A 25,487-nucleotide genomic window follows, 5' to 3' on the forward strand; every position below is an offset into this window, starting at 1 on the left:
TTCCTCCGCAGGATTTCCAAACAAGAAACCAGAAACTGCCCAATATACTTACGAAGAACTTATGCTTTTGTTGTTTTAGCGTAGGTCGTTAGCGAAAATATGTCGTATTTAGATATAGCTAGATAACTCTGCTACTTGTTTATTCATATTTCGCTTACGGATATGGGCTGTGATCTTTTCCGACTTGTTAGCAAGCTAACGATAGCTGGCTAGCTACAACCTAACTTGCCAGCAAATAAGCAGGCAATATAGCTAGCTAATAATTAACCATGTCGAGCTCTTTGACGGCAGAGCAGCAGCAGAAGATAGAGGAGAACAGACGGAGAGCTTTAGCGATTAGAGCACAGAGACAGGCTGCTCAGTCTAACAACCAGACGCCCATATCAGGGCTCAACAACCCTGCCAGTGCTCCTCAGCAATGCGTTAACACTCACTCTGGTCCACCTTCTAACTCAACTCCCCGACCAGGACTAACTCATCATCCACCTAATACTGTGCTTCAGAATTATGTTCCACGGGGTCAAGACAGGAGACCTAACCAGTTGTTTTCTAGCCCAAGGGACAAGTCTGGACAGAATTCACTATTCTCCAATACTGCCACGAAACAGGTGAGGAGTGATACTTTAACGTTTTGTACAGTCATATTTGGGTTTGGTTTGTCTGTTGGCAATGACTTTTGTTTCTAATGTACTGTTTTTTTTTTGTCTTTGTCTCCTCAGATTAAAGTAATAGACCCACTACCTCTCCCAAAGGGACAACATTCATTGAACGGGTTAGATGTGTCTACAGGAGGAAGCCCCTCCGTGTTCAAACCACTTCAGCCAAAGACAACAGGTGGCCCATCATCTTCTGTTTCTGGAAGTTCCACTGGTACTGGTAGTTCATATGGAGCCAAGTCGTCATCATCATCATCATCATCAGGCCAGAACGTCTCCACTGTGTTCAAACCTCCACAGCTGAATAAAGCAGTGTTACCTGGTCCGTATCCTACTTCTACAAGTGCAACTGGCAGTTTCTCTGTTTCTAAACCTCATCCAAAGACCTCTTCTTCTGGGCAGTCTTCCCATTCTGGAAGTGCCATTGGTAGTTTCTATAAACAAGGAACCAAACATGGAGCCACATCACCATCTGTCCAGAGTGCTGCTCCCTCCAGCGGTACTGATGTTAGTAACTCTCTACCTGGGAAGAACCCTGCCGTCACAGTCAGAGGGAAATGTGTCTCTCACTCAGAGGAGCGGTTCAGAGTGGAAGTCGGTTACCATGCTGAGCTGATTGCTGTGTTCAAAAACATCCCTTCTCGGAACTATGGTGAGTTTTAATGGATGTATTTAAATTCATCCTGGTGATTTGTCCGGTTGAAAGGTTGAATTACAGCCCTATATAGAGCAATAACTAATATTTATTTTTTATTCTATACCCTTAGATTACGTACACTTGTTTACTATGTGTTGTTGTTGTTTATCTTGTATCTCCCAACAGACCCTGCTACCAAGATGTGGAACTTCAGCCTTGAGGACTATCGTCAGCTGAGTATGAGATAGGCCTACACACATCATATACTTTAAGAAGATAATCACATGTATTGGTCAAGTGAAGATGTATTGTCTTTGTCCAAATAGACACTCTCTTCCCAATAGGGCTCCAAAGTAGTGCACTGTATACGGAATAGAGTGCTATTTGGGACCTTCTAAGAAGGCCCATGTATTTCCTGTTGTAGTGGAGGAGTCTGGCTCCATCTCCTGTATATGTCTGAAACCTCTGGTGGGGGTATTGACGTGGCGCCGGCGTCTAGCCGGTCCCGTGACACTGCTGCGCTTGGGGCCCTGCTGAAGCTGTGTAGTGGCTGGCAGAGACCAGGGGCCACCGTACAGGGCCACGCCACCCTGGTGTCACGATCACGCTTCGAGGTCGACGTTGGGTACCATGTTGACGTCATCACTGCTTTCAAACAGATGCCTTCCAAGAACTATGGTAAGTGAAGCCTGTTTAGGGCTGTTGCGGTGACCGTATTACCACCACACCGGCAGTCATGGCCGCAGTCAAATTCCACGTGACCATTCAGTCATGGTAATATTCTCTTATGCACTCTGGACATGTGTTGGTAGTAGACTTACCCAAGTCGCTAATGACCATGAGGTCACTAATGGCCTGGTATTCAGGGCTTTATTGTCCCTCCATTGGGTCCTAATGGCCTGGTTCTCAGGGCTCTGTTGTCCCTCCATCAGGTCCTAATGGCCTGATACTCAGGGCTCTATTGTCCCTCCATCAGGTCCTAATGGCCTGGTACTCAGGGCTCTATTGTCCCTCCATTGGGTCCTAATGGCCTGGTACTCAGGGCTCTATTGTCCCTCCATCGGGTCCTAATGGCCTGGTACTCCTAGGGCTCTATTGTCCCTCTAACCACTAAGACATCAATGCAAATGCACTCATAAATCACATCAAACACTTATCATCAAAACAGTTCATGCTTTTAAAACTCACTGTGATGATCAGTTTGAAGAAAGAAGTTCAACAATAGGTTGAACAATAACCTCACTGTGATGATCAGTTTGAAGAAAGAAGTTCAACAATAGAAACTGTTGTTTCAAAGCCAAACTCAACGAAAGGGACGATGCTTTGTGAGGTGATGATTAACTCAAAGCATTTCTGAACTTGCATGGAGGACACCATAGTTTATGCATAGGGCCTATATGTGAGCCTAAGCCTGAGAAACCCCACCAGAATTCAAATAATGATTGTACCTTTATACAAGACACAGTCTAATAGCCTACCACATATTTCGCACAGCAGAAAAACTTATTTTTTGAAGATTTCTTTGGTACATACAGGGCCTTCATAAAGTATTCAGACCCCTTGACCTTTTCCACATTTGGTTGGGTTACAGCTAGAGGTCGACCGATGATGGTTTTTCAATGCTGATACGATTTATCAGACAGTTTTTATGTGTAATAACGACAATTACAACAATACTGTATGAGCACTTTTTTATTTTAACTTATTATAATACATAGAATGTATTTATTTAGTCATAATGAAATAATGAAACATGCTCAATTTTGACGATTGGATATTCTAATAGGCACTTTAGTATTACCAGTCTAATCTCAGGAGTTGATTGGCTTGAAGTCAAACAGCGCTGTGACTCAAGCATTGCTAAGAGCTGCTGGCAAATGCAGTAAAGTTTGAATGAATGCTTACGAGCCTGCTGCTGCTGCCTACCACCGCTCAGTCAGACATCTCTATCAAATATCAAATCATAGACTTAATTATAATAAACACAGAAATACGAGCCTTTGGTCATTAATATGGTAAAATCCGGAAACTATCATTTCGAAAACAAAACATTTATTCTTTCAGTGAAATACGGAACCGTTCGGTATTTTATCTAATTGCTGGCAACCCCTAAGTCTAAATATTGCTGTTACATTGCACAACTCTCAATGTTATGTCATAATTATGTACAATTTTGGCAAATTAGTTTGCAACGAGCCAGGCGGCCCAAACTGTTGCATATACCCTGACTCTGTGTGCAAGAGAAGTGACACAATTTCCCTGGTTAATATTTCCTTTTAACATGAATTTATTTTAACTCTATATGCAGGATTAAAAAATATATATACTTCTGTGTATTGATTTTAAGAAAGGCATTAGTGTTTATGATTAGGTACATTCATGCAATGATTGTGTTTGTTTTGCGAATGCACTTTTTTAAAATCATCCCCCATTTGGCGAAGTAGACCTCTAGTTACAGCCTTATTCTAAAATGGATTAAATAGTTTTTTTCCCTCATTAATCTACACACAATATCCCATAATGACAAAGCAAAAACTTTTTAAAGCCATTTTTGCTAATAGAAATGAACATTTACATTAGTATTCAGACCTCAGTACCTTGTTGAAGCACCTTTGGCAGCGAATCCAGCCAAGTCTTCTTGGGTATGATGCTACAAGCTTGGCACACCTGTATTTGGAGAGTTTTTTTCCCTTTCTTCTCTGCAGATCCTCTCAAGCTCTGTCAGGTTGGATGGGGAACGTTGCTGTACAGCTATTGTCAGATCTCTCCAGAGATGTTCGATCGGGTTTAAGTCCGGTTTCTGGCTGGGCCACTCAAGGACATTACGAAAATGTAATGTCCCAAAGCCACTTTCTTGGCTGAGTGCTTAGGGTTGTTATCCTGTTGGAATGTGAGCCTTCGCCCCATTCTGAGGTCTTGAGCGCTCAAGCTTGTTTTCATCAAGGATTTCTCTGTACCTTTCTCCGTTCATCTTTGCCTTGATCCTGACTAGTCTCCCAGGACCTGCCGCGGAGAAACAGGCTGTCATGCGTTTTACTGAGGAGTGTCTTCCGTCTGGCCACTGTTCTATAAAGGCCTGATTGATGGAGTGCTGCAGAGAAGGTTGTCCTTCTGGAAGGTTCTCCCATCTCCACAGAGGAACTCTAGAGCTCTGTCAGAGTGAACATCGGGTTCTTGGTCACCTCGCTGACCAAGGCCCTTCTCCCCTGACTGTTCAGTTTGGCCGGGTGGTCAATTCAATTGATTGGACATGATTTGGAAAGGCTCTAGGAAGAGTCTTGGTGGTTCCAAACTTCTTCCATTTAAGAATGATGGAGGCCACTGTGTTCTCAGGGAACTTCAATGCTGCAGAAATGTTTTTGGTACCCTTCCCCAGATCTGTGCCTCGACACAATCCTGTCTCTGATGGCATACAGAGTTTGGGTGGACTATCACCTGTCATGCAGAGAGAGGCTGTATGCTCCTCAACTAGTGGTTGATGTGTGGCGTGAAATAAGTATTCTTGTAAGCCCAGACATTTCTTTATACAATCCCGTGCCAAAGCAGAGTTCTGATGGTTGCTGCTAAAAAGAGGAGGATCCCAGCTGCTGCTCTTTGCCAGCTGTTCCTCTATAAACCCGGAGTAGCCAGCATGATGTGAACTGCAGGAAAGCAGCATACGGATGACATGCCTTTCCCCCTGCCTGTGTTCCTTCCCATCTGATAGCCATTCTAAATCCAAACACATTTTTTACATATTAGCAAAGACGAGATTAAATAGAGAATATGATCACTTGATGAGAGAACAGCAGCCTGAGGAAAGGAACAGAGGTTTTCAAATGGTAGCCTATAGTCGCATCATGTATGTTTTGATTTCTAAGGTTTGTATCATTCAAATGTAAAACTACCTACTTTTACGCTCAACACTTCATATGTACACTCGCTCTGGAATGGGAAAAATATCCTTTATTTTATTTTGCTAAGTTCAATTATATTATTCTCACAATAATATAAAATAATGGTACGAGACTTATAAGCATATCTGGTCTGCTAAATGAACTAGCCCATGGCGCATAAGAGCTGTTAAACATATTTATGTTATTAACGATCAATAACCGTGAGACTTTCATTTGCATGACAATAACCGGCTGACAATTTCATGACAGCAACAGTTCGTTAATTTTCCTACTATTTTCAAGCGTATTATTTCATTTTCATATATTCATCAGTATCATGTTTTAGATAGTGCTGTGTGATATTATATATTCTCTCTTTTGTTAAGATATGAAGACAAGAAAGTGGAGTTTCTTGCTTGAGGATTATAAAAGACTTAGTAAGTATTATCCTGTTGTGGTCATTGCTTTGACACTATCCGCTAGCCTTCTCTGCTGAATTGTCTGCTACTCTGCATTCTATAGTCACTGAGTGTTCTGTGTTCTATATTCATGAATGTTCTGTGTTCTACATTCTGTGTTCTACATTCGGTAAAAACATTCGTAAAGTATTCAGACCCCTTGACTTTTCCCGAAAATGTCTTGTTCTAAAATTCATTAAATACATGTTTTCCTCATCAATCTCCACCCACTACCCCATAATGACTATGTGAAAAACGTTTTTTTTTTTAGAAATGTCTGCAACTGTATAAAAAAACAGATACCTTATTTACATAAGTCACCAGATCCTTTGCTACGAGACTTGAAATTGAGCTCAGGTGCATTCTGTTTCCATTGATCATCCTGAATGTTTCTACAACTTGATTGGTGTCCACCTGTGGTAAATTCAATTGATTGGATATGATTAAGGTTTTTCTGTTTTTTATTATTAATACATTTGCAAATTTCAACAAATCTGTTTTGCGTTGTCATTATGGGGTGTTGTGTGTAGATTAGGGAGGATTTGTATTTATTTAATCCATTTTAGAATAAGGCTGTAACGTAACAAAATGTGGAAGGGAAGGGGTCTGAGTACTTTCTGAATGCCCTGTATATTCAGCGAATGGGGTGTGTTCTGTATTCAGTGAAAGGGGTATGTGTGTGTTCTGTATTCAGTGTGACTCTGTTCCCTGTCCTACTTCCCAGTGGGTGCTCTCGGTGCCATTCCATCAGTAGAGATTGAGCCTCTCCCTAGGGCTGTGATCCAGGTGTTCTCTGCCCTGTTTGAAGGCAGCCAGACATGGCCATCAGAGGTTCCTGAAGCTGACCTGTCCTCCATTGACCCCTCATTGACACGTCGTCTCATGCCCTTCCAGAGAGACGGTGTCAAGTAGGTGTTAGTCTCACTGTTATCATGACAACTTAAATCATAAATAGAGGGCAACAGTAAATAACAATAGTGGGGCTATATATATATATATATATGTATATATATATATATATATGCCCTATATATATATAGGGGTACCGGTAAATCAGAGTCGATGTGCGGGGGCACAGGTGTCGAAGTAATTGAGGTAATATGTACATGTAGGTAGAGTTATTAAAATGCATAGATAATAACAGAGTAGCAGCAGCGTACTGGGTTGTATTCATTAGGGCACACCATAGCAAAAATGTTTAGCAACGGAAAGGGGAAATCATTGTTTCATATTGGACATTTCCAATATTTCCTCTTTGTTTTGTGCCTAATGTATACAAATCTTATGTATCTGGTTCTTATATAGTTTCATATTGTGATAATCAGTCTGTTTGTTGTATGACACCTTGATTGTCTTCTTCTCCAGACAACGTTTGTTTTGTTCCCCTGATGGTTCTTGATTAATGGTCTGTTTGCATGTACAGTGGAAGTACGTACACTTAGGTTGGAGTCATTAAAATTTGTTTTTCAACCACTCCACAAATGTCTTGTTAAGAAACTATAGTTTTGGCAAGTCGATTAGGACATCTACTTTGTTCATGACACAAGTCATTTCTCCAACACTTGTTTACAGACAGATTATTTCACTTGTAATTCACTGTATCACAATTCCAGTGGGTCAGAAGTTTACATACACTAAGTTGACTGTGCCTTTAAACAGCTTGGAACATTCCAGAAAAGGATGTCATGGCTTTAGGAGCTTCTGATAGGCTAATTGACATCATGTGAGTCAATTGGAGGTGTACCTGTGGATGTATTTCAAGGCCAACCTTCAAACTCGGTGCCTATTTGCTTGACATCATGGGAAAATCAAAATAAATCAATCTAGACCTCAGAAAAAATATTGTAGACCTCCACAAGTCTGGTTCATCCTTTGTTGCGATTTCCAAACACCTGAAGGTACCACTTCATCTGTACAAACAATAGAACTTAAGTATAAACACCATGGGACCACGCAGCCGTCATACTGCTCAGGAAGGAGACGCGTTCTGCCTTCTAGACATGAACGTCCTTTGATGCGAAAAGTGCAAATCAATCCCAGAACAACAGCAAACGACCTTGTGAAGATTCTGGAGGAAATGGGTACAAAAGTCTATATCCACAGTAAAACGAGTTGACATAACCTGAAAGGCTGCTCAGCAAGGAAGAAATCACTGCTCCAAAACTGCCATATAAAAGCCAGACCGTACTTTTTGGAGAAATGTCCTCTGATCTGATGAAACAAAAATAGAACTGTTTGGCCATAATGACCATCGTTAAGTTTGGAGGAAAATGGTTGAGGATTGCAAGCCGAAGAACACCATCCCAACCGTGAAGCACGGGGATGGCAGCATTATGTTGTGGGGGTGCTTTGCTGCAGGAGGGACTGGTGCACTTGACAAAATAAATGGCATCATGAGGGAGGAAAATTTCTGAGGATATATTGAAGCAACATCTCAAGTCAAACAATTTAAAGGCAATGCTACCAAATACAAATACATTGGGAATGTGATGAAATAAAGCTGAAATAAATAATTCTCTACTATTATTCTGACATTTCACATTCTTAAAATGAAGTGGTGATCCTAACTGACCTAAAACAGGGAATTTTAACTAAGATTAAATGTCAGGAATTGTGAAAAACGGAGTTTAAATGTATTAGGCTGAGGTGTATGTAAACTTCCTGACTTTGACTGTAGTTGTATTAAACCCTGGTTGTCTCCTCCAGCTTTGCGGTGTCCAAAGATGGCCGCCTCCTCCTGGCTGATGACATGGGACTGGGGAAGACAGTTCAGGCCATTTGCATAGCTGCCTACTACAGGAAAGAGTGGCCTTTATTAGTGGTGGCCCCTTCTTCTGTCAGATTCACCTGGGCTGAGGTACAATCACATCTATTATTAGCTATAGACCTTGGCATTTCTTATTAGCTATAGGCCTAGACTATGACATTTATTAAAATGATAAATAGCGTTTTTTCTCAGTGTTCAATAATAGTCATGGAGTGGTACATTATGGAGGAATGCACAGTGAGTGTTGTGTTTCCCCTGATGGTTCTTCATGAATCGGTTCTGTCTGTTTAGAGAGCCACCGTGTCAGGCATGTCCAGGGGTATGCTGTTCTTTACACGTTAGTGTTAGTGGAATCTGGAGGTGTTTCGAGTAAAGAGGACGAAGTGGTATTAGCAAAGTCTTTTGTTTCTGTAGCACTGTAATCCCTACTAGTCCTGTAGCTCCATTAGGTCATGTATTTTAAAGAAGAAACCAAGAACCATTTTCTTTGTCTCGCGAGCACCCAGTAAATTAAACAGTACATTATGTGGACATGGAACACCCAGAGGCTGTAAAGGATTGCGTTCTGTTTATTACTGTATTGAGTAGAGTTTTGTGAATTATTTGTTTGCAATGCAATGAAAGTTGGTCTCCATCAGTCCTATTCATCCACTCTGACTGCATGTCCGATGTGTCACCGTGTCATATGGGTCTCCCTGGTTTCTTGTTATTCCTCGTGGTTCTGGTGTGTTCTGCTCCGTCAGGGTGTCTGTTAGTGGTTTTAAAATATGTCCTTGAAGTATAGAGGATGCTGTCAAACTGGAGCAGGGGGCTAGTTCTCATTTTAATTGGCCCATCAGGTTTGCTGTCAAAGAGGAAGGTCTAGTCTTGGGCATGCCAGAAATGTCCAGATTTTGCTCTTGTTAACTCGACTGTTCCTCCCAGACGTGCTCTAGAATGTGTAGGACTCTTGTTAACTCGACTGTTCCTCCCAGACGTGCTCTAGAATGTGTAGGACTCTTCTTAACTCGACTGTTCCTCACAGACGTGCTCTAGAATGTGTAGGACTCTTGTTAACTCGACTGTTCTTCCCAGACATGCTCTAGAATGTGTAGGACTCTTGTTAACTCGACTGTTCCACTCAGACGTGCTCTAGAATGTGTAGGACTCTTGTTAACTCGACTGTTCCTCTCAGACGTGCTCTAGAATGTGTAGGACTCTTGTTAACTCGACTGTTCCTCCCAGAAGTGCTCTAGAATGTGTAGGACTCTTGTTAACTCGACTGTTCCTCTCAGACGTGCTCTAGAATGTGTAGGACTCTTGTTAACTCGACTGTTCTTCCCAGACATGCTCTAGAATGTGTAGGACTCTTGTTAACTCGACTGTTCCTCCCAGACGTGCTCTAGAATGTGTAGGACTCTTGTTAACTCGACTGTTCCTCCCAGACGTGCTCTAGAATGTGTAGGACTCTTGTTAACTCGACTGTTCCTCCCAGACGTGCTCTAGAATGTGTAGGACTCTTGCTAACTCGACTGTTCTTCCCAGACGTGCTCTAGAATGTGTAGGACTCTTGTTAACTCGACTGTTCCTCCCAGAAGTGCTCTAGAATGTGTAGGACTCTTGCTAACTCGACTGTTCCTCCCAGACGTGCTCTAGAATGTGTAGGACTCTTGTTAACTCGACTGTTCCTCACAGACGTGCTCTAGAATGTGTAGGACTCTTGTTAACTCGACTGTTCCTCCCAGACGTGCTCTAGAATGTGTAGGACTCTTGTTAACTCGACTGTTCCACTCAGACGTGCTCTAGAATGTGTAGGACTCTTGTTAACTCGACTGTTCTTCCCAGACGTGCTCTAGAATGTGTAGGACTCTTGTTAACTCGACTGTTCCTCCCAGACGTGCTCTAGAATGTGTAGGACTCTTGTTAACTCGACTGTTCCTCCCAGACGTGCTCTAGAATGTGTAGGACTCTTGTTAACTCGACTGTTCCTCCCAGACGTGCTCTAGAATGTGTAGGACTCTTGTTAACTCGACTGTTCCTCCCAGACGTGCTCTAGAATGTGTAGGACTCTTGCTAACTCGACTGTTCCTCCCAGACGTGCTCTAGAATGTGTAGGACTCTTGTTAACTCGACTGTTCCTCCCAGACGTGCTCTAGAATGTGTAGGACTCTTGTTAACTCGACTGTTCCTCCCAGACGTGCTCTAGAATGTGTAGGACTCTTGTTAACTCGACTGTTCCTCCCAGACGTGCTCTAGAATGTGTAGGACTCTTGTTAACTCGACTGTTCCACTCAGACGTGCTCTAGAATGTGTAGGACTCTTGCTAACTCGACTGTTCCACTCAGACGTGCTCTAGAATGTGTAGGACTCTTGTTAACTCGACTGTTCCTCTCAGACATGCTCTAGAATGTGTAGGACTCTTGCTAACTCGACTGTTCCTCTCAGACGTGCTCTAGAATGTATAGGACTCTTGTTAACTCGACTGTTCCTCTCAGACGTGCTCTAGAATGTGTAGGACTCTTGTTAACTCGACTGTTCCTCCCAGACGTGCTCTAGAATGTGTAGGACTCTTGCTAACTCAACTGTTCCTCCCAGACGTGCTCTAGAATGTGTAGGACTCGTGTTAACTCGACTGTTCTTCCCAGACGTGCTCTAGAATGTGTAGGACTCTTGTTAACTCGACTGTTCCTCCCAGACGTGCTCTAGAATGTGTAGGACTCTTGTTAACTCGACTGTTCCTCCCAGACGTGCTCTAGAATGTGTAGGACTCTTGTTAACTCGACTGTTCCTCCCAGACGTGCTCTAGAATGTGTAGGACTCTTGTTAACTCGACTGTTCTTCCCAGACGTGCTCTAGAATGTGTAGGACTCTTGTTAACTCGACTGTTCCTCCCAGAAGTGCTCTAGAATGTGTAGGACTCTTGCTAACTCGACTGTTCCTCCCAGACGTGCTCTAGAATGTGTAGGACTCTTGTTAACTCGACTGTTCCTCACAGACGTGCTCTAGAATGTGTAGGACTCTTGTTAACTCGACTGTTCCTCCCAGACGTGCTCTAGAATGTGTAGGACTCTTGTTAACTCGACTGTTCCACTCAGACGTGCTCTAGAATGTGTAGGACTCTTGTTAACTCGACTGTTCTTCCCAGACGTGCTCTAGAATGTGTAGGACTCTTGTTAACTCGACTGTTCCTCCCAGACGTGCTCTAGAATGTGTAGGACTCTTGTTAACTCGACTGTTCCTCCCAGACGTGCTCTAGAATGTGTAGGACTCTTGTTAACTCGACTGTTCCTCCCAGACGTGCTCTAGAATGTGTAGGACTCTTGTTAACTCGACTGTTCCTCCCAGACGTGCTCTAGAATGTGTAGGACTCTTGCTAACTCGACTGTTCCTCCCAGACGTGCTCTAGAATGTGTAGGACTCTTGTTAACTCGACTGTTCCTCCCAGACGTGCTCTAGAATGTGTAGGACTCTTGTTAACTCGACTGTTCCTCCCAGACGTGCTCTAGAATGTGTAGGACTCTTGTTAACTCGACTGTTCCTCCCAGACGTGCTCTAGAATGTGTAGGACTCTTGTTAACTCGACTGTTCCACTCAGACGTGCTCTAGAATGTGTAGGACTCTTGCTAACTCGACTGTTCCACTCAGACGTGCTCTAGAATGTGTAGGACTCTTGTTAACTCGACTGTTCCTCTCAGACATGCTCTAGAATGTGTAGGACTCTTGCTAACTCGACTGTTCCTCTCAGACGTGCTCTAGAATGTGTAGGACTCTTGTTAACTCGACTGTTCCTCTCAGACGTGCTCTAGAATGTGTAGGACTCTTGTTAACTCGACTGTTCCTCCCAGACGTGCTCTAGAATGTGTAGGACTCTTGTTAACTCGACTGTTCCTCCCAGACGTGCTCTAGAATGTGTAGGACTCTTGTTAACTCGACTGTTCCTCTCAGACGTGCTCTAGAATGTATAGGACTGGAGCAGTAACTGTAGTCAGTGACACTTTGCTCAGCATCCAGTGACCACAGTTGTCAACTCTACAGTATGCCATTGTTCACAGCACTATCTCCCCTCCTCTCTAGGCCTTCAGGCAGTGGCTGCCCTCTGTGCAGCCTGGCAGTATCAATGTGATTGTCAAGGGGAAAGACAACCTGAGGGGTGGTCTGGTCAACATCATCAGCTATGATCTACTGAGCAGGATGGACAAGCAGCAGGCCGCTAACCCCTTCAATGTCCTCATAATGGACGAGTCCCACTTTCTGAAGAACATGAAGACTGCCCGCTTTAAGGCTGCCTTGCCACTGCTCAAGGTGGGGATGATTCTCTTTACTCTCAGGATCCTTGGTATTTAGGCTACAATTTATATATTCTATGTAACAATTTAACAAAGGTAATAGTGAAGTTCTCTTAAGACTGTTGGGTTGGACTGAGTTCTTATTAGTGTGTTGTCACTGTTTTCAGGTAGCTAAGACTGTGATTAGTTGGATAGTGTTGTCTTCAGTTTCTACTATGTTCTCAATCTCAGGTAGCTAAGCGTGTGATCCTGCTGTCGGGGACTCCTGCCATGTCCAGACCCTCAGAGCTCTACAGTCAGATCCTGGCTGTCAAGCCCTCCCTGTTCCCCCACTTCCGTGACTTTGGGACCAGGTATTGCAATGCCCGACAGGTAAGTTTAGCCTACAGTACAGTATCCTAGACCCGCCTGTTGCTCTACAGTATCCTAGACCCGCCTGTTGCTCTACAGTATCCTAGACCCGCCTGTTGCTCTACAGTATCCTAGACCCGCCTGTTGCTCTACAGTATCCTAGACCCGCCTGTTGCTCTACAGTATCCTAGACCCGCCTGCTGCTCTACAGTATCCTAGACCCGCCTGTTGCTCTACAGTATCCTAGACCCGCCTGTTGCTCTACAGTATCCTAGACCCGCCTGTTGCTCTACAGTATCCTAGACCCGCCTGTTGCTCTACAGTATCCTAGACCCGCCTGTTGCTCTACAGTATCCTAGACCCGCCTGTTGCTCTACAGTATCCTAGACCCGCCTGTTGCTCTACAGTATCCTAGACCCGCCTGCTGCTCTACAGTATCCTAGACCCGCCTGCTGCTCTACAGTATCCTAGACCCGCCTGTTGCTCTACAGTATCCTAGACCCGCCTGCTGCTCTACAGTATCCTAGACCCGCCTGCTGCTCTACAGTATCCTAGACCCGCCTGCTGCTCTACAGTATCCTAGACCCGCCTGTTGCTCTACAGTATCCTAGACCCGCCTGCTGCCCTACGGACTATAAATTCAGCCTACACTTGACTCCCCACAGGTCCCCAGTGGTTTATATGTGCAGATATTTGTGGGATTAGAATAGATCCAGTTCACAATGAATTCAACCAGGGCTGTTTAGTCGATAGGCCATTGGTCAACCTAGATTTATTTTAGTCGAGCAGTAGCAAAAAATAATAATTTCATGGTGTACAAGACACCTGTCTGATTGGCTCCTGTCTGAGTGGACTGATCCAAATTGATGATAAAAAGATTGGGGGGGCTGTTTTGTTAGACTTAAATGTGGCTTTTGACATTATCGATCATAGTCTGCTGCTGGAACAACATGTGTGTCATGGCTTTACACCCCCAGCTACATGGTGGATAAAGAGTTACCTGTCTAACAGAACACAGAGGGTGTTCTTTAATGGAAGCCTCTCCAACATTATCCAGGTAGAATCAGGAATTCCCCAGGGCAGCTGTCTAGGCCCCTTACTTTTTTCAATCTTTACTAACGACATGCCACTGGCTTTGAGTAAAGTGTGTCTATGTATGCGGATGACTCAACACTATACACATCAGCTACTGCAGCGACTGAAATGACTGCAACACTTAACCTCTCTGGCCAAAAGCCAGAGAAAATGCAGAGCGCCTAATTCAAATAAATTCCTATAAAAATCAAACTTTCATGAAATCACACATGTAAGATACCAAATTAAAGCTACACGTGTTGTGAATCCAGTCAACATGTCAGATTTCAAAAAGGCTTTTGGGAAAGCAAACAATGCTATTATCTGTGGATAGCACCATAGTAAACAAAAGAGAGAACATTTCAACCCTGCAGGCGCGACACAAAACACAGAAAAAAAAAGAAAAAAGAAACATCTGAATGGTTTGTCCTCTGGGTTTCGCCTGCTACATAAGTTCTGTTATACTCACAGACATGATTCAAACATTTTTAGAAACTTCAGAATGTTTCCTATTCAAAGCTACTAATAATATGCATATCTTATCTTCTGGGGATGAGTAGCAGGCAGTTGAAATTGGGCACGCTTTTCATCCACAATTCCAAATGCTGCCCCCTATCCTATAGAAGTTAACAAATAACTGCAGTTAGTTTCAGAATGGGTGGCAAGGAATAAGTTAGCCCTAAATATTTCTAAAACTAAAAGCATTGTATTTGGGACAAAACATTCACTAAACCTCAACTAAATCTTGTAATAAATAATAATGTGGAAATTGAGCAAGTTGAGGTGACTAAACTGCTTGGAGTAACACTCAGATTGTAAACTGTCAAAACATATTGAAACAACAGTAGCTAGGATGGGGAAAAGTCTGTCCACATTAAAGCCCTGCTCTGCACTGTAAACAAGGCCAGTCCTACAGGCCCTAGTTTTGTCACACCTGGACTACTGTTCAGTCGTCTGGTCAGGTGCCACAAAAAGGGAAAATTGCAATTGGACAGGGCAGCGCGGTTGGCCCTTAGATGTACACAGAGATCTAATAGAGAGCTAACATTAATAATATGCATGTCAATCTCTCCTGGCTCAAAGTGGAGGAGAGATTGACTTCATCACTACTTGTATTTGTGAGAGGTATTGACATGTTGAATGCACCGAGCTGTCTGTCTAAACTACTGGCACACAGCTCAGACCCCCATACATACCCCACAAGACATGCCACCAGAGGTCTCTTCACAGTCCCCAAGTCTAGAACAGATTCTGGGAGGAACACAGTACTACATAGAGCCATGACTACATGGAACTCTATTCCACAGTACTACATAGAGCCATGACTACATGGAACTCTATTCCACAGTACTACATAGAGCCATGACTACATGGAACTCTATTCCAAACTACAAAGCCATGACTACATGGAACTCTATTCCACAGTACTACATAGAGCCATGACTACATGAAACTCTATTCCACAGTACCACATAGAGCCATGACTACATGGAACTCTATTCCACAGTACCACATAGAGCCATGACTCCATGGAACTCTATTCCACAGTACTACATAGAGCCATGACTACATGGAACTCTATTCCACAGTACTACATAGAGCCATGACTACATGGAACTCTATTCCACAGTACTACATAGAGCCATGACTACATGGAACTCTATTCCACAGTACTACATAGAGCCATGACTACATGGAACTCTATTCCACAGTACTACATAGAGCCATGACTACATGGAACTCTATTCCATACTACATAGAGCCATGACTACATGGAACTCTATTCCACAGTACTACATAGAGCCATGACTACATGGAACTCTATTCCACAGTACTACATAGAGCCATGACTCCATGGAACTCTATTCCACAGTACTACATAGACTACATGGAACTCTATTCCACAGTACTACATAGAGCCATGGCTACATGGAACTCTATTCCACAGTACTACATAGAGCCATGACTACATGGAACTCTATTCCACAGTACTACATAGAGCCATGACTACATGGAACTCTATTCCACAGTACTACATAGAGCCATGACTACATGGAACTCTATTCCACAGTACCATAGAGCCATGACTACATGGAACTCTATTCCACAGTACTACATAGAGCCATGACTACATGGAACTCTATTCCACAGTACTACATAGAGCCATGACTACATGGAACTCTATTCCACAGTACTACATAGAGCCATGACTACATGGAACTCTATTCCACTTCAGGTAACTGATGAGCAGTAGAACCAGATTTAAAAACAGATACAAATGAGCCTTATGGAACAGTACATGGAACTCAAACATAGACACGTATCAGGTAACTGATGCACTATAGAATCACATGGATTTAGTACTGTATATATGTGGTAGTGGGGAGTAGGGGCCTGAGGACACACTGTGTGAATGTATTGTAATGTTTTTTAAATTGTAGAAACTGCCTTAATTTGTCTGGCCCCAGGAAGTGTAGAGTGGGCATCCATAATAAATACAATCAATTGCAGGACTTGTTGTTCTCCTGCTAGCTGCTGTGGGGTTGGGACTACTCTGGCTCCAGTAACCTAGGACTTGTTGTTCTCCTGCTAGCTGCTGTGGGGTTGGGACTACTCTGGCTCCAGTAACCTAGGACTTGTTGTTCTCCTGCTAGCTGCCGTGGGGTTGGGACTACTCTGGCTCCAGTAACCTAGGACTTGTTGTTCTCCTGCTAGCTGACTACTCTGGCCAATAACCAGGACTAACTGCTGTGGGGTTGGGAGGACTTGTTGTTCTCCTGCTAGCTGCCGTGGGGTTGGGACTACTCTGGCTCCAGTAACCTAGGAGAACTGAAGCTGATGTTAGAGGAGAGTCTAATGCTACGCCGTCTCAAGTCAGAGGTCCTCTCTCAGCTTCCTGCCAAGCAACGCAAGGTTGTCACGGTGACCACAGACGGTATCAATGCCCGCACCAAGGCAGCTCTGTCTGCCGCAGCCAAGGATCTGGCCAAGGGACAACACAACAACAACGTGAGTCCAGGGGAAGAGAGATTATTGCGAAAAACGATACTCTTACAGCTAATTTTGACGCTAGATGAGGCGTGTTTCTAGAGAGCATTCCATTGTTAACGTTCATCTAGTTTCACCTTGTCTTGTTAAACACATTCGTCTCCTGTTTTGTTCTGTTCCAGAAGATAAAGGAGGCTCTTCTGGTGTTCTTTAACCACACTGCTGAGGCCAAGATTAAAGCCATCATGTGAGTTGAAAGTGTTTACCCCACATTGACAGTACACTGCTGAGAGCATGCTGTTTTAAACCAGTTCTGTTTTGTTTTTGTTACTCAGGGAGTATATCATGGACATGCTAGAGTGCGGAAGAGAGAAGTTCCTGGTGTTTGCTCATCACAAGCTGGTCCTGGACTTTATCACCAAGGAGTTGGGAGAGAAGGTGAGGAGGACAGGATGCTAAACAGACTTAAAGTTTATCCACGCAAGAGAAAGACTTTGATTTAGATGACTCACTTCTCTGGTAAATATTGAAATACATATTTATGCTTTATCCTGGAAACTGGGTGCCTAATGGCACGAGTGGTTTTAGTTTATCTTTAGGTAGATGAATCACTTCTCTAGTGAATATTGAAATCCGTACATATTTATGCCTTATGCCATGACTCTCCTGGAAACTGGGTGCCTAATGGCACGAGTGGTTTTAGTTTATCTTTAGGTAGATTACTTGCTTTTCTTCTAAATATTTAAAACATGAACAAAAATAGCATAAATAGGAAAGTATACCCGCTTCAGTTGAGGACTAGGATGTTTACAGCTGTGCCATACAGATTGAAAAATAGCTGAAAATAGATTTTTTTTAACAACGTGAGATTCAAGACGTCAAGATTTTCAGCTAAAATTATTGTACAGAATTCTTGCCACCAACAAAATGTTGAATATTTGGTGCATACAGTCATCGCAGCTCTGCAGATGTTGTTGTGAGGATAGAGAATCAATAGAGCATGTATTTAGGTATTGTCCTCAGGTAGCCTGGTTCTGGTCTTAGGTTCAGGAATGGCTGAAAATGCAGAACATTGAACTAAGTGACCCTAGAAATAGTACTGTTACATCTGGAGAGACCGGGTCAGTCAGTTACTAATATACTAATACTCTTAGTAAAAGTATTGATCTGGAGAGACCGGGTCAGTCAATTACTAATATACTAATACTCTTAGTTAATGTATTGATCTGGAGAGACCGGGTCAGTCAATTACTAATATACTAATACTCTTATACTAATACTCTTAGTAAATGTATTGATCTGGAGAGACCGGGTCAGTCAATTACTAATATACTAATACTCTTAGTAAAAGTATTGATCTGGAGAGACCGGGTCAGTCAATTACTAATATACTAATACTCTTAGTAAAAGTATTGATCTGGAGAGACCGGGTCAGTCAATTACTAATATACTAATACTCTTAGTAAAAGTATTGATCTTCAACTCCCAATCTGTAGATTCTGTTCGATTCGATAGATTGAAATTGTACGTTAAACATCACAGCACAGTTAAAAGAAAACAAACCATTGAAAGTTATTTACATTGTTTTCTTTTGTCTTTCTCTTTTTTTTCTCTTTTGTTGGTTGTTGGTGCATTGTGGGATGTGGACTTGGGGGGTCTTGGGTGTGGGGAATGGAGGGGGAGGTTATTTTTTTGGGAGGGGGGGGGGGTTCAAGGATGGTTAAGAGGTAGCTCTTGGAGAACTGTGATGGGGGGGTCTTGGAGGGCCGGTGGCTGGTTCAGGTCCCCATTTTTGAACTTGTGGGAGATCTGTTGAAGTGCCCTTGAGCAGGGAGGTTGACCCTGGCCTGTCCTGTGGGTCGCTCTGGATGGGAGTCTGTTAGATGACTGAATGTAAATGTTGAGCGGATTCACTACAGGTAGAATGTATATTTTAATATTCAATAAAAAATATGAAACATGACTGTCTTGTGTGTTTCTGTTGTTGTTGTTATTTCAGGGTATCGACTACATCCGTATAGACGGCTCCACCCCGTCGTCAGAGCGCCAGCAACTGTGTGACCGGTTCCAGTTCACTGACAACAGCTGTGTAGCGGTGCTCTCGATCACTGCAGCCAACATGGGCATCACCCTGCACTCTGCTGCTTTGGTGGTGTTTGCTGAGCTTTTCTGGAACCCTGGGGTAAGGACCTGTCTAACCTCTAACCCTGGGGTAAGGACCTGTCTAACCTCTAACCCTGGGGTAAGGACCTGTCTAACCTCTAACCCTGGGGTAAGGACCTGTCTAACCTCTAACCCTGGGGTAAGGACCTGTCTAACCTCTAACCCTGGCGTAAGGACCTGTCTAACCTCTAACCCTGGGGTAAGGGCCTGTCTAACCTCTAACCCCGGCTCTGGGGTAAGGTTCCTGACCTCTAACTCCTTACCCAGTGGTGTCACCAAACAGTGTCAGGGTCTTGGTTGACAGAGAAGTTGTGAATACTAGTGAAACCTACAACATGCTACAGCTGCTATGTGTTCATATATCCTCCTATACTGTCTACCATCCTCCTAATGATGCCCTCTGGAATCTATCAGATAATGATCCAGGCTGAGGACAGAGTGCACCGTATCGGTCAGACCAGCAACGTGGACATTCACTACCTGGTTGCCAAGGGAACCGCAGATGACTACCTGTGGTACGCCGGCTCCTCCTCTTTAATCAGTCGGAACTAACCTCTATACTCTAATATCTATTCGGTTGATAGTTCTGAAGGAACCATTTGACCAAATGGGACAATAAAGATATTGATTTTTGTATGTGCATTGTATCTCTGTAGGCCCATGATCCAGGAGAAGATGCAAGTTCTGGAGCAGGTGGGGCTATCAGAATCCAACCTGTCAGAGAAGGCAGAGTCTGCCAGCTTCCACTCCAAGGTGAGGGGCACTGTTGGTGTTTGGTACACAGATGGGCTACACACGGCATGGAATAGTCAGGTTGGCTGTTGACCTATCAGGCTCCTACACTACATCACTGGCATGGTTTAGGTCCTCTCAACCCCTTAAGAGGACAAAGTAAACACCAATAAACCTTCAACCTAGGGTGAATCATTTCTATTGGTCTCTTCCAAGATGACAATGCCCCTCATCAACAGGGGACAAGGTGCTTTTTGGCACATTTGAGTCAATTCTTTTGGATGAGATGGGTCCCATTTATGTCTGAGGAAAATCAAGCACTGCATTATGAACCTGTACAGTAAGAACCTCAAACCAACGGTCCAGCACGGTAGTGTGATGGTTTGGGGTCCAGCACGGTAGTGTGATGGTTTGGGGTCCAGCACGGTAGTGTGATGGTTTGGGGTCCAGCACGGTAGTGTGATGGTTTGGGGTCCAGCACGGTAGTGTGATGGTTTGGGGTCCAGCACGGTAGTGTGATGGTTTGGGGTCCAGCACGGTAGTGTGATGGTTTGGGGTCCAGCACGGTAGTGTGATGGTCTGGGGTCCAGCACGGTAGTGGTAGTGTGATGGTCTGGGGTCCAGCACGGTAGTGTGATGGTTTGGGGTCCAGCACGGTAGTGTGATGGTTTGGGGTCCAGCACGGTAGTGTGATGGTCTGGGGTCCAGCACGGTAGTGTGATGGTTTGGGGTCCAGCACGGTAGTGTGATGTTTTGGGGTCCAGCACGGTAGTGTGATGGTTTGGGGTCCAGCACGGTAGTGTGATGGTCTGGGGTCCAGCGGTAGTGTGATGGTTTGGGGTCCAGCACGGTAGTGTGATGGTTTGGGGTCCAGCACGGTAGTGTGATGGTTTGGGGTCCAGCACGGTAGTGTGATGGTTTGGGGTCCAGCACGGTAGTGTGATGGTTTGGGGTCCAGCACGGTAGTGTGATGGTTTGGGGTCCAGCACGGTAGTGTGATGGTTTGGGGTCCAGCACGGTAGTGTGATGGTTTGGGGTCCAGCACGGTAGTGGTAGTGTGATGGTTTGGGGTCCAGCACGGTAGTGTGATGGTTTGGGGTCCAGCAAGGTAGTGGTAGTGTGATGGTTTGGGGTCCAGCAAGGTAGTGGTAGTGTGATGGTTTGGGGTCCAGCACGGTAGTGTGATGGTTTGGGGTCCAGCAAGGTAGTGGTAGTGTGATGGTTTGGGGTCCAGCACGGTAGTGTGATGGTTTGGGGTCCAGTAGTGTGATGGTTTGGGGTCCAGCACGGTAGTGTGATGGTTTGGGGTCCTGCACGGTAGTGTGATGGTTTGGGGTCCAGCACGGTAGTGTGATGGTTTGGGGTCCAGCACGGTAGTGTGATGGTTTGGGGTCCAGCACGGTAGTGTGATGGTCTGGGGTCCAGCACGGTAGTGGTAGTGTGATGGTCTGGGGTCCAGCACGGTAGTGTGATGGTCTGGGGTCCAGCACGGTAGTGGTAGTGTGATGGTCTGGGGTCCAGCACGGTAGTGTGATGGTCTGGGGTCCAGCACGGTAGTGGTAGTGTGATGGTCTGGGGTCCAGCACGGTAGTGTGATGGTCTGGGGTCCAGCACGGTAGTGTGATGGTCTGGGGTCCAGCACGGTAGTGTGATGGTTTGGGGTCCAGCACGGTAGTGTGATGGTCTGGGGTCCAGCACGGTAGTGTGATGGTTTGGGGTCCAGCACGGTAGTGTGATGGTCTGGGGTCCAGCACGGTAGTGTGATGGTCTGGGGTCCAGCACGGTAGTGTGATGGTTTGGGGTCCAGCACGGTAGTGTGATGGTTTGGGGTCCAGCACGGTAGTGTGATGGTCTGGGGTCCAGCACGGTAGTGTGATGGTTTGGGGTCCAGCACGGTAGTGTGATGGTTTGGGGTCCAGCACGGTAGTGTGATGGTTTGGGGTCCAGCACGGTAGTGTGATGGTTTGGGGTCCAGCACGGTAGTGTGATGGTTTGGGGTCCAGCACGGTAGTGGTAGTGTGATGGTTTGGGGTCCAGCACGGTAGTGGTAGTGTGATGGTTTGGGGTCCAGCACGGTAGTGGTAGTGTGATGGTTTGGGGTCCAGCAAGGTAGTGGTAGTGTGATGGTTTGGGGTCCAGCAAGGTAGTGGTAGTGTGATGGTTTGGGGTCCAGCACGGTAGTGTGATGGTTTGGGGTCCAGCACGGTAGTGTGATGGTTTGGGGTCCAGCACGGTAGTGTGATGGTTTGGGGTCCAGCACGGTAGTGTGATGGTTTTTGGGGTCCAGCACGGTAGTGTGATGGTTTGGGGTCCAGCACGGTAGTGTGATGGTTTGGGGTCCAGCACGGTAGTGTGATGGTTTGGGGTCCAGCACGGTAGTGTGATGGTTTGGGGTCCAGCACGGTATTGTGATGGTTTGGGGTCCAGCACGGTAGTGTGATGGTTTGGGGTCCAGCACGGTAGTGTGATGGTTTGGGGTCCAGCACGGTAGTGTGATGGTTTGGGGTCCAGCACGGTAGTGTGATGGTTTGGGGTCCAGCACGGTAGTGTGATGGTTTGGGGTCCAGCACGGTAGTGTGATGGTTTGGGGTCCAGCACGGTAGTGTGATGGTTTGGGGTCCAGCACGGTAGTGTGATGGTTTGGGGATGCTTTGCTGCCTCAGGACCTGGACGATTTGCCTTAATAGAAGGAACCATGAATTCTGCTCTGTATCAGAGAATTCTACAGGAGAACGTCAGGCCATCCGTCTGTGAGCTGAAGCACAGCTGGGTCATTCAGCAAGACAATGATCCAAAACACACAATTCTACATGAAAATGGTTAAAAAGCAACACATTTGAAGTTTTGGAATGGCCTTGTCAAAGTCCAGATCTAATCCCAATAGAGATGTTGTGGCAGGACTTGAAATAACCAGTTCATGCTGGAAAACCCACACATGTTGCTGAAGTAGTTCTGCATGGAAGAGCCAAACCACAGTGATGTGAGAGACTGGTCAACAACTACAGGAAGTGTTTGCAGACCATTCTATTATTCTCACTCCTAGTTCTATACAAAGAACCCCGAGACGTACTGGTGCCCTGGTTGAGAACCCCCAGACGTACTGGTGCCCTGGTTGAGAACCCCCAGACGTACTGGTGCCCTGGTTGAGAACCCCCAGACGTACTGGTGCCCTGGTTGAGAACCCCCAGACGTACTGGTGCCCTGGTTGAGAACCCCCAGACGTACTGGTGCCCTGGTTGAGAACCCCCAGACGTACTGGTGCCCTGGTTGAGAACCCCCAGACGTACTGGTGCCCTGGTTGAGAACCCCCAGACGTACTGGTGCCCTGGTTGAGAACCCCAGAATCCCCAGACTGGTGCCCTGGTTGAGAACCCCCAGACGTACTGGTGCCCTGGTTGAGAACCCCCAGACGTACTGGTGCCCTGGTTGAGAACCCCCAGACGTACTGGTGCCCTGGTTGAGAACCCCCAGACGTACTGGTGCCCTGGTTGAGAACCCCCAGACGTACTGGTGCCCTGGTTGAGAACCCCCAGACGTACTGGTGCCCTGGTTGAGAACCCCCAGACGTACTGGTGCCCTGGTTGAGAACCCCCAGACGTACTGGTGCCCTGGTTGAGAACCCCCAGACGTACTGGTGCCCTGGTTGAGAACCCCAGACGTACTGGTGCCCTGGTTGAGAACCCCAGACGTACTGGTGCCCTGGTTGAGAACCCCCAGACGTACTGGTGCCCTGGTTGAGAACCCCCAGACGTACTGGTGCCCTGGTTGAGAACCCCCAGACGTACTGGTGCCCTGGTTGAGAACCCCCAGACGTACTGGTGCCCTGGTTGAGAACCCCAGACGTACTGGTGCCCTGGTTGAGAACCCCCAGACGTACTGGTGCCCTGGTTGAGAACCCCAGACGTACTGGTGCCCTGGTTGAGAACCCCCAGACGTACTGGTGCCCTGGTGAGAACCCCCAGACGTACTGGTGCCCTGGTTGAGAACCCCCAGACGTACTGGTGCCCTGGTTGAGAACCCCCAGACGTACTGGTGCCCTGGTTGAGAACCCCCAGACGTACTGGTGCCCTGGTTGAGAACCCCCAGACGTACTGGTGCCCTGGTTGAGAACCCCCAGACGTACTGGTGCCCTGGTTGAGAACCCCCAGACGTACTGGTGCCCTGGTTGAGAACCCCCAGACGTACTGGTGCCCTGGTTGAGAACCCCCAGACGTACTGGTGCCCTGGTTGAGAACCACTTATATAGAGAATAGGGTGCCATTTGAGAGGCAGACAAAGTGTTTGTGTTGGTGTGTGTTATGAAGTGTGTGTGTGTGTGTGTGTGTGTGTGTGTGTGTGTTTGTTATGAAGTGTGTGTGTGTTATGAAGTGTGTGTGTGTTATGAAGTGTGTGTGTGTTATGAAGTGTGTGTGTGTTATGAAGTGTGTGTGTTATGAAGTGTGTGTGTTATGAAGTGTGTGTGTATTATGAAGTGTGTGTGTGTGTTATGAAGTGTGTGTGTGTTATGATGTGTGTGTGTGTGTGTTATGAAGTGTGTGTGTGTGTGTGTGTGTGTTATGAAGTGTGTGTGTGTGTTATGAAGTGTGTGTGTGTGTTATGAAGTGTGTGTGTGGGTTATGAAGTGTGTGTGTGGGTTATGAAGTGTGTGTGTGGGTTATGAAGTGTGTGTGTGTGTGTGTGTTATGAAGTGTGTGTGTGGGTTATGAAGTGTGTGTGTGTGTGTTATGAAGTGTGTGTGTGTGTGTGTGTGTGGGTTATGAAGTGTGTGTGTGTGTGTGTGTGTGTGTGTGTGTGTGTGTTATGAAGTGTGTGTGTGGGTTATGAAGTGTGTGTGTGGGTTATGAAGTGTGTGAATGTGTTCTGTATTTCAGGACTCCCAGCAGAGGAGGATCACAGAGATGTTCCAGACGTCGTTCACTGAGGGGGAGGATGATATGGATGAAGCCCTCCTATTGGAGGCTGTGGGAGCCTGGGATGACCCTAGCAACCAACCAGGATGTGATGTAGAAGAGAGCCCCAGCAAAAAGAGACGCATAGAGGACTACTTTGGCAGATAATTCCTGGAGGAAATCAAGTGATGTCCCATATATACCTATGGTCTACTATCATAATGAAACTAATTATCATGAGTAGTGTACTTTGTTGGATCAGCTGTTTCTGGGTATTATTTTTCATCTTTGTAAATATTGCTCTCAACAAACTTTTTCTTTGCAACCAAAGTAAATAAATAGAATTTTTGGAAATTACTGTTTCAAGTTTTATTGGTAGTATGTACAGCGTCTAACGAAATGCTTGCAGGCTCCTTCTCGACAAGGCAACAACGATAAGAAATATTAAAAGATAAGAATACATACATAAAGTAAATATATGTTTTGCTTAAGTATAGATGCTCTTTCCATAGATGTTCGGTAGGACTCTTAGAATGACACGTCAGAATAGTCCATGCCTCAGAACTACCGGGCATGAAGACTCCTTGCTGTCCCTAGTCCACCTGGCTGTGCTGCTGCTCCAGTTTCAACTG

General features: G+C 45.4%; 1 protein-coding gene across 1 annotated transcript; it reads left to right on the plus strand.

The window, feature by feature from the left end:
- Positions 1-25,209, plus strand: smarcal1 (SWI/SNF related, matrix associated, actin dependent regulator of chromatin, subfamily a-like 1). The gene is given in 17 exon segments (XM_064977006.1): positions 1-608; positions 720-1,308; positions 1,480-1,530; positions 1,718-1,768; positions 1,771-1,971; positions 5,555-5,605; positions 6,351-6,534; positions 8,333-8,483; positions 12,447-12,674; positions 12,890-13,030; positions 16,868-17,092; positions 17,254-17,318; positions 17,407-17,509; positions 19,071-19,253; positions 19,649-19,749; positions 19,891-19,987; positions 24,838-25,209. Coding segments are annotated over 17 exon segments (2,946 nt in total). The 5' UTR covers positions 1-269; the 3' UTR covers positions 25,024-25,209.
- The last annotated feature ends 278 nt before the right edge of the window (positions 25,210-25,487 follow it).

This window comes from Oncorhynchus masou, chromosome 10 (genome assembly GCF_036934945.1).
Source record: "Oncorhynchus masou masou isolate Uvic2021 chromosome 10, UVic_Omas_1.1, whole genome shotgun sequence".
Lineage (NCBI taxonomy): Eukaryota > Metazoa > Chordata > Actinopteri > Salmoniformes > Salmonidae > Oncorhynchus > Oncorhynchus masou.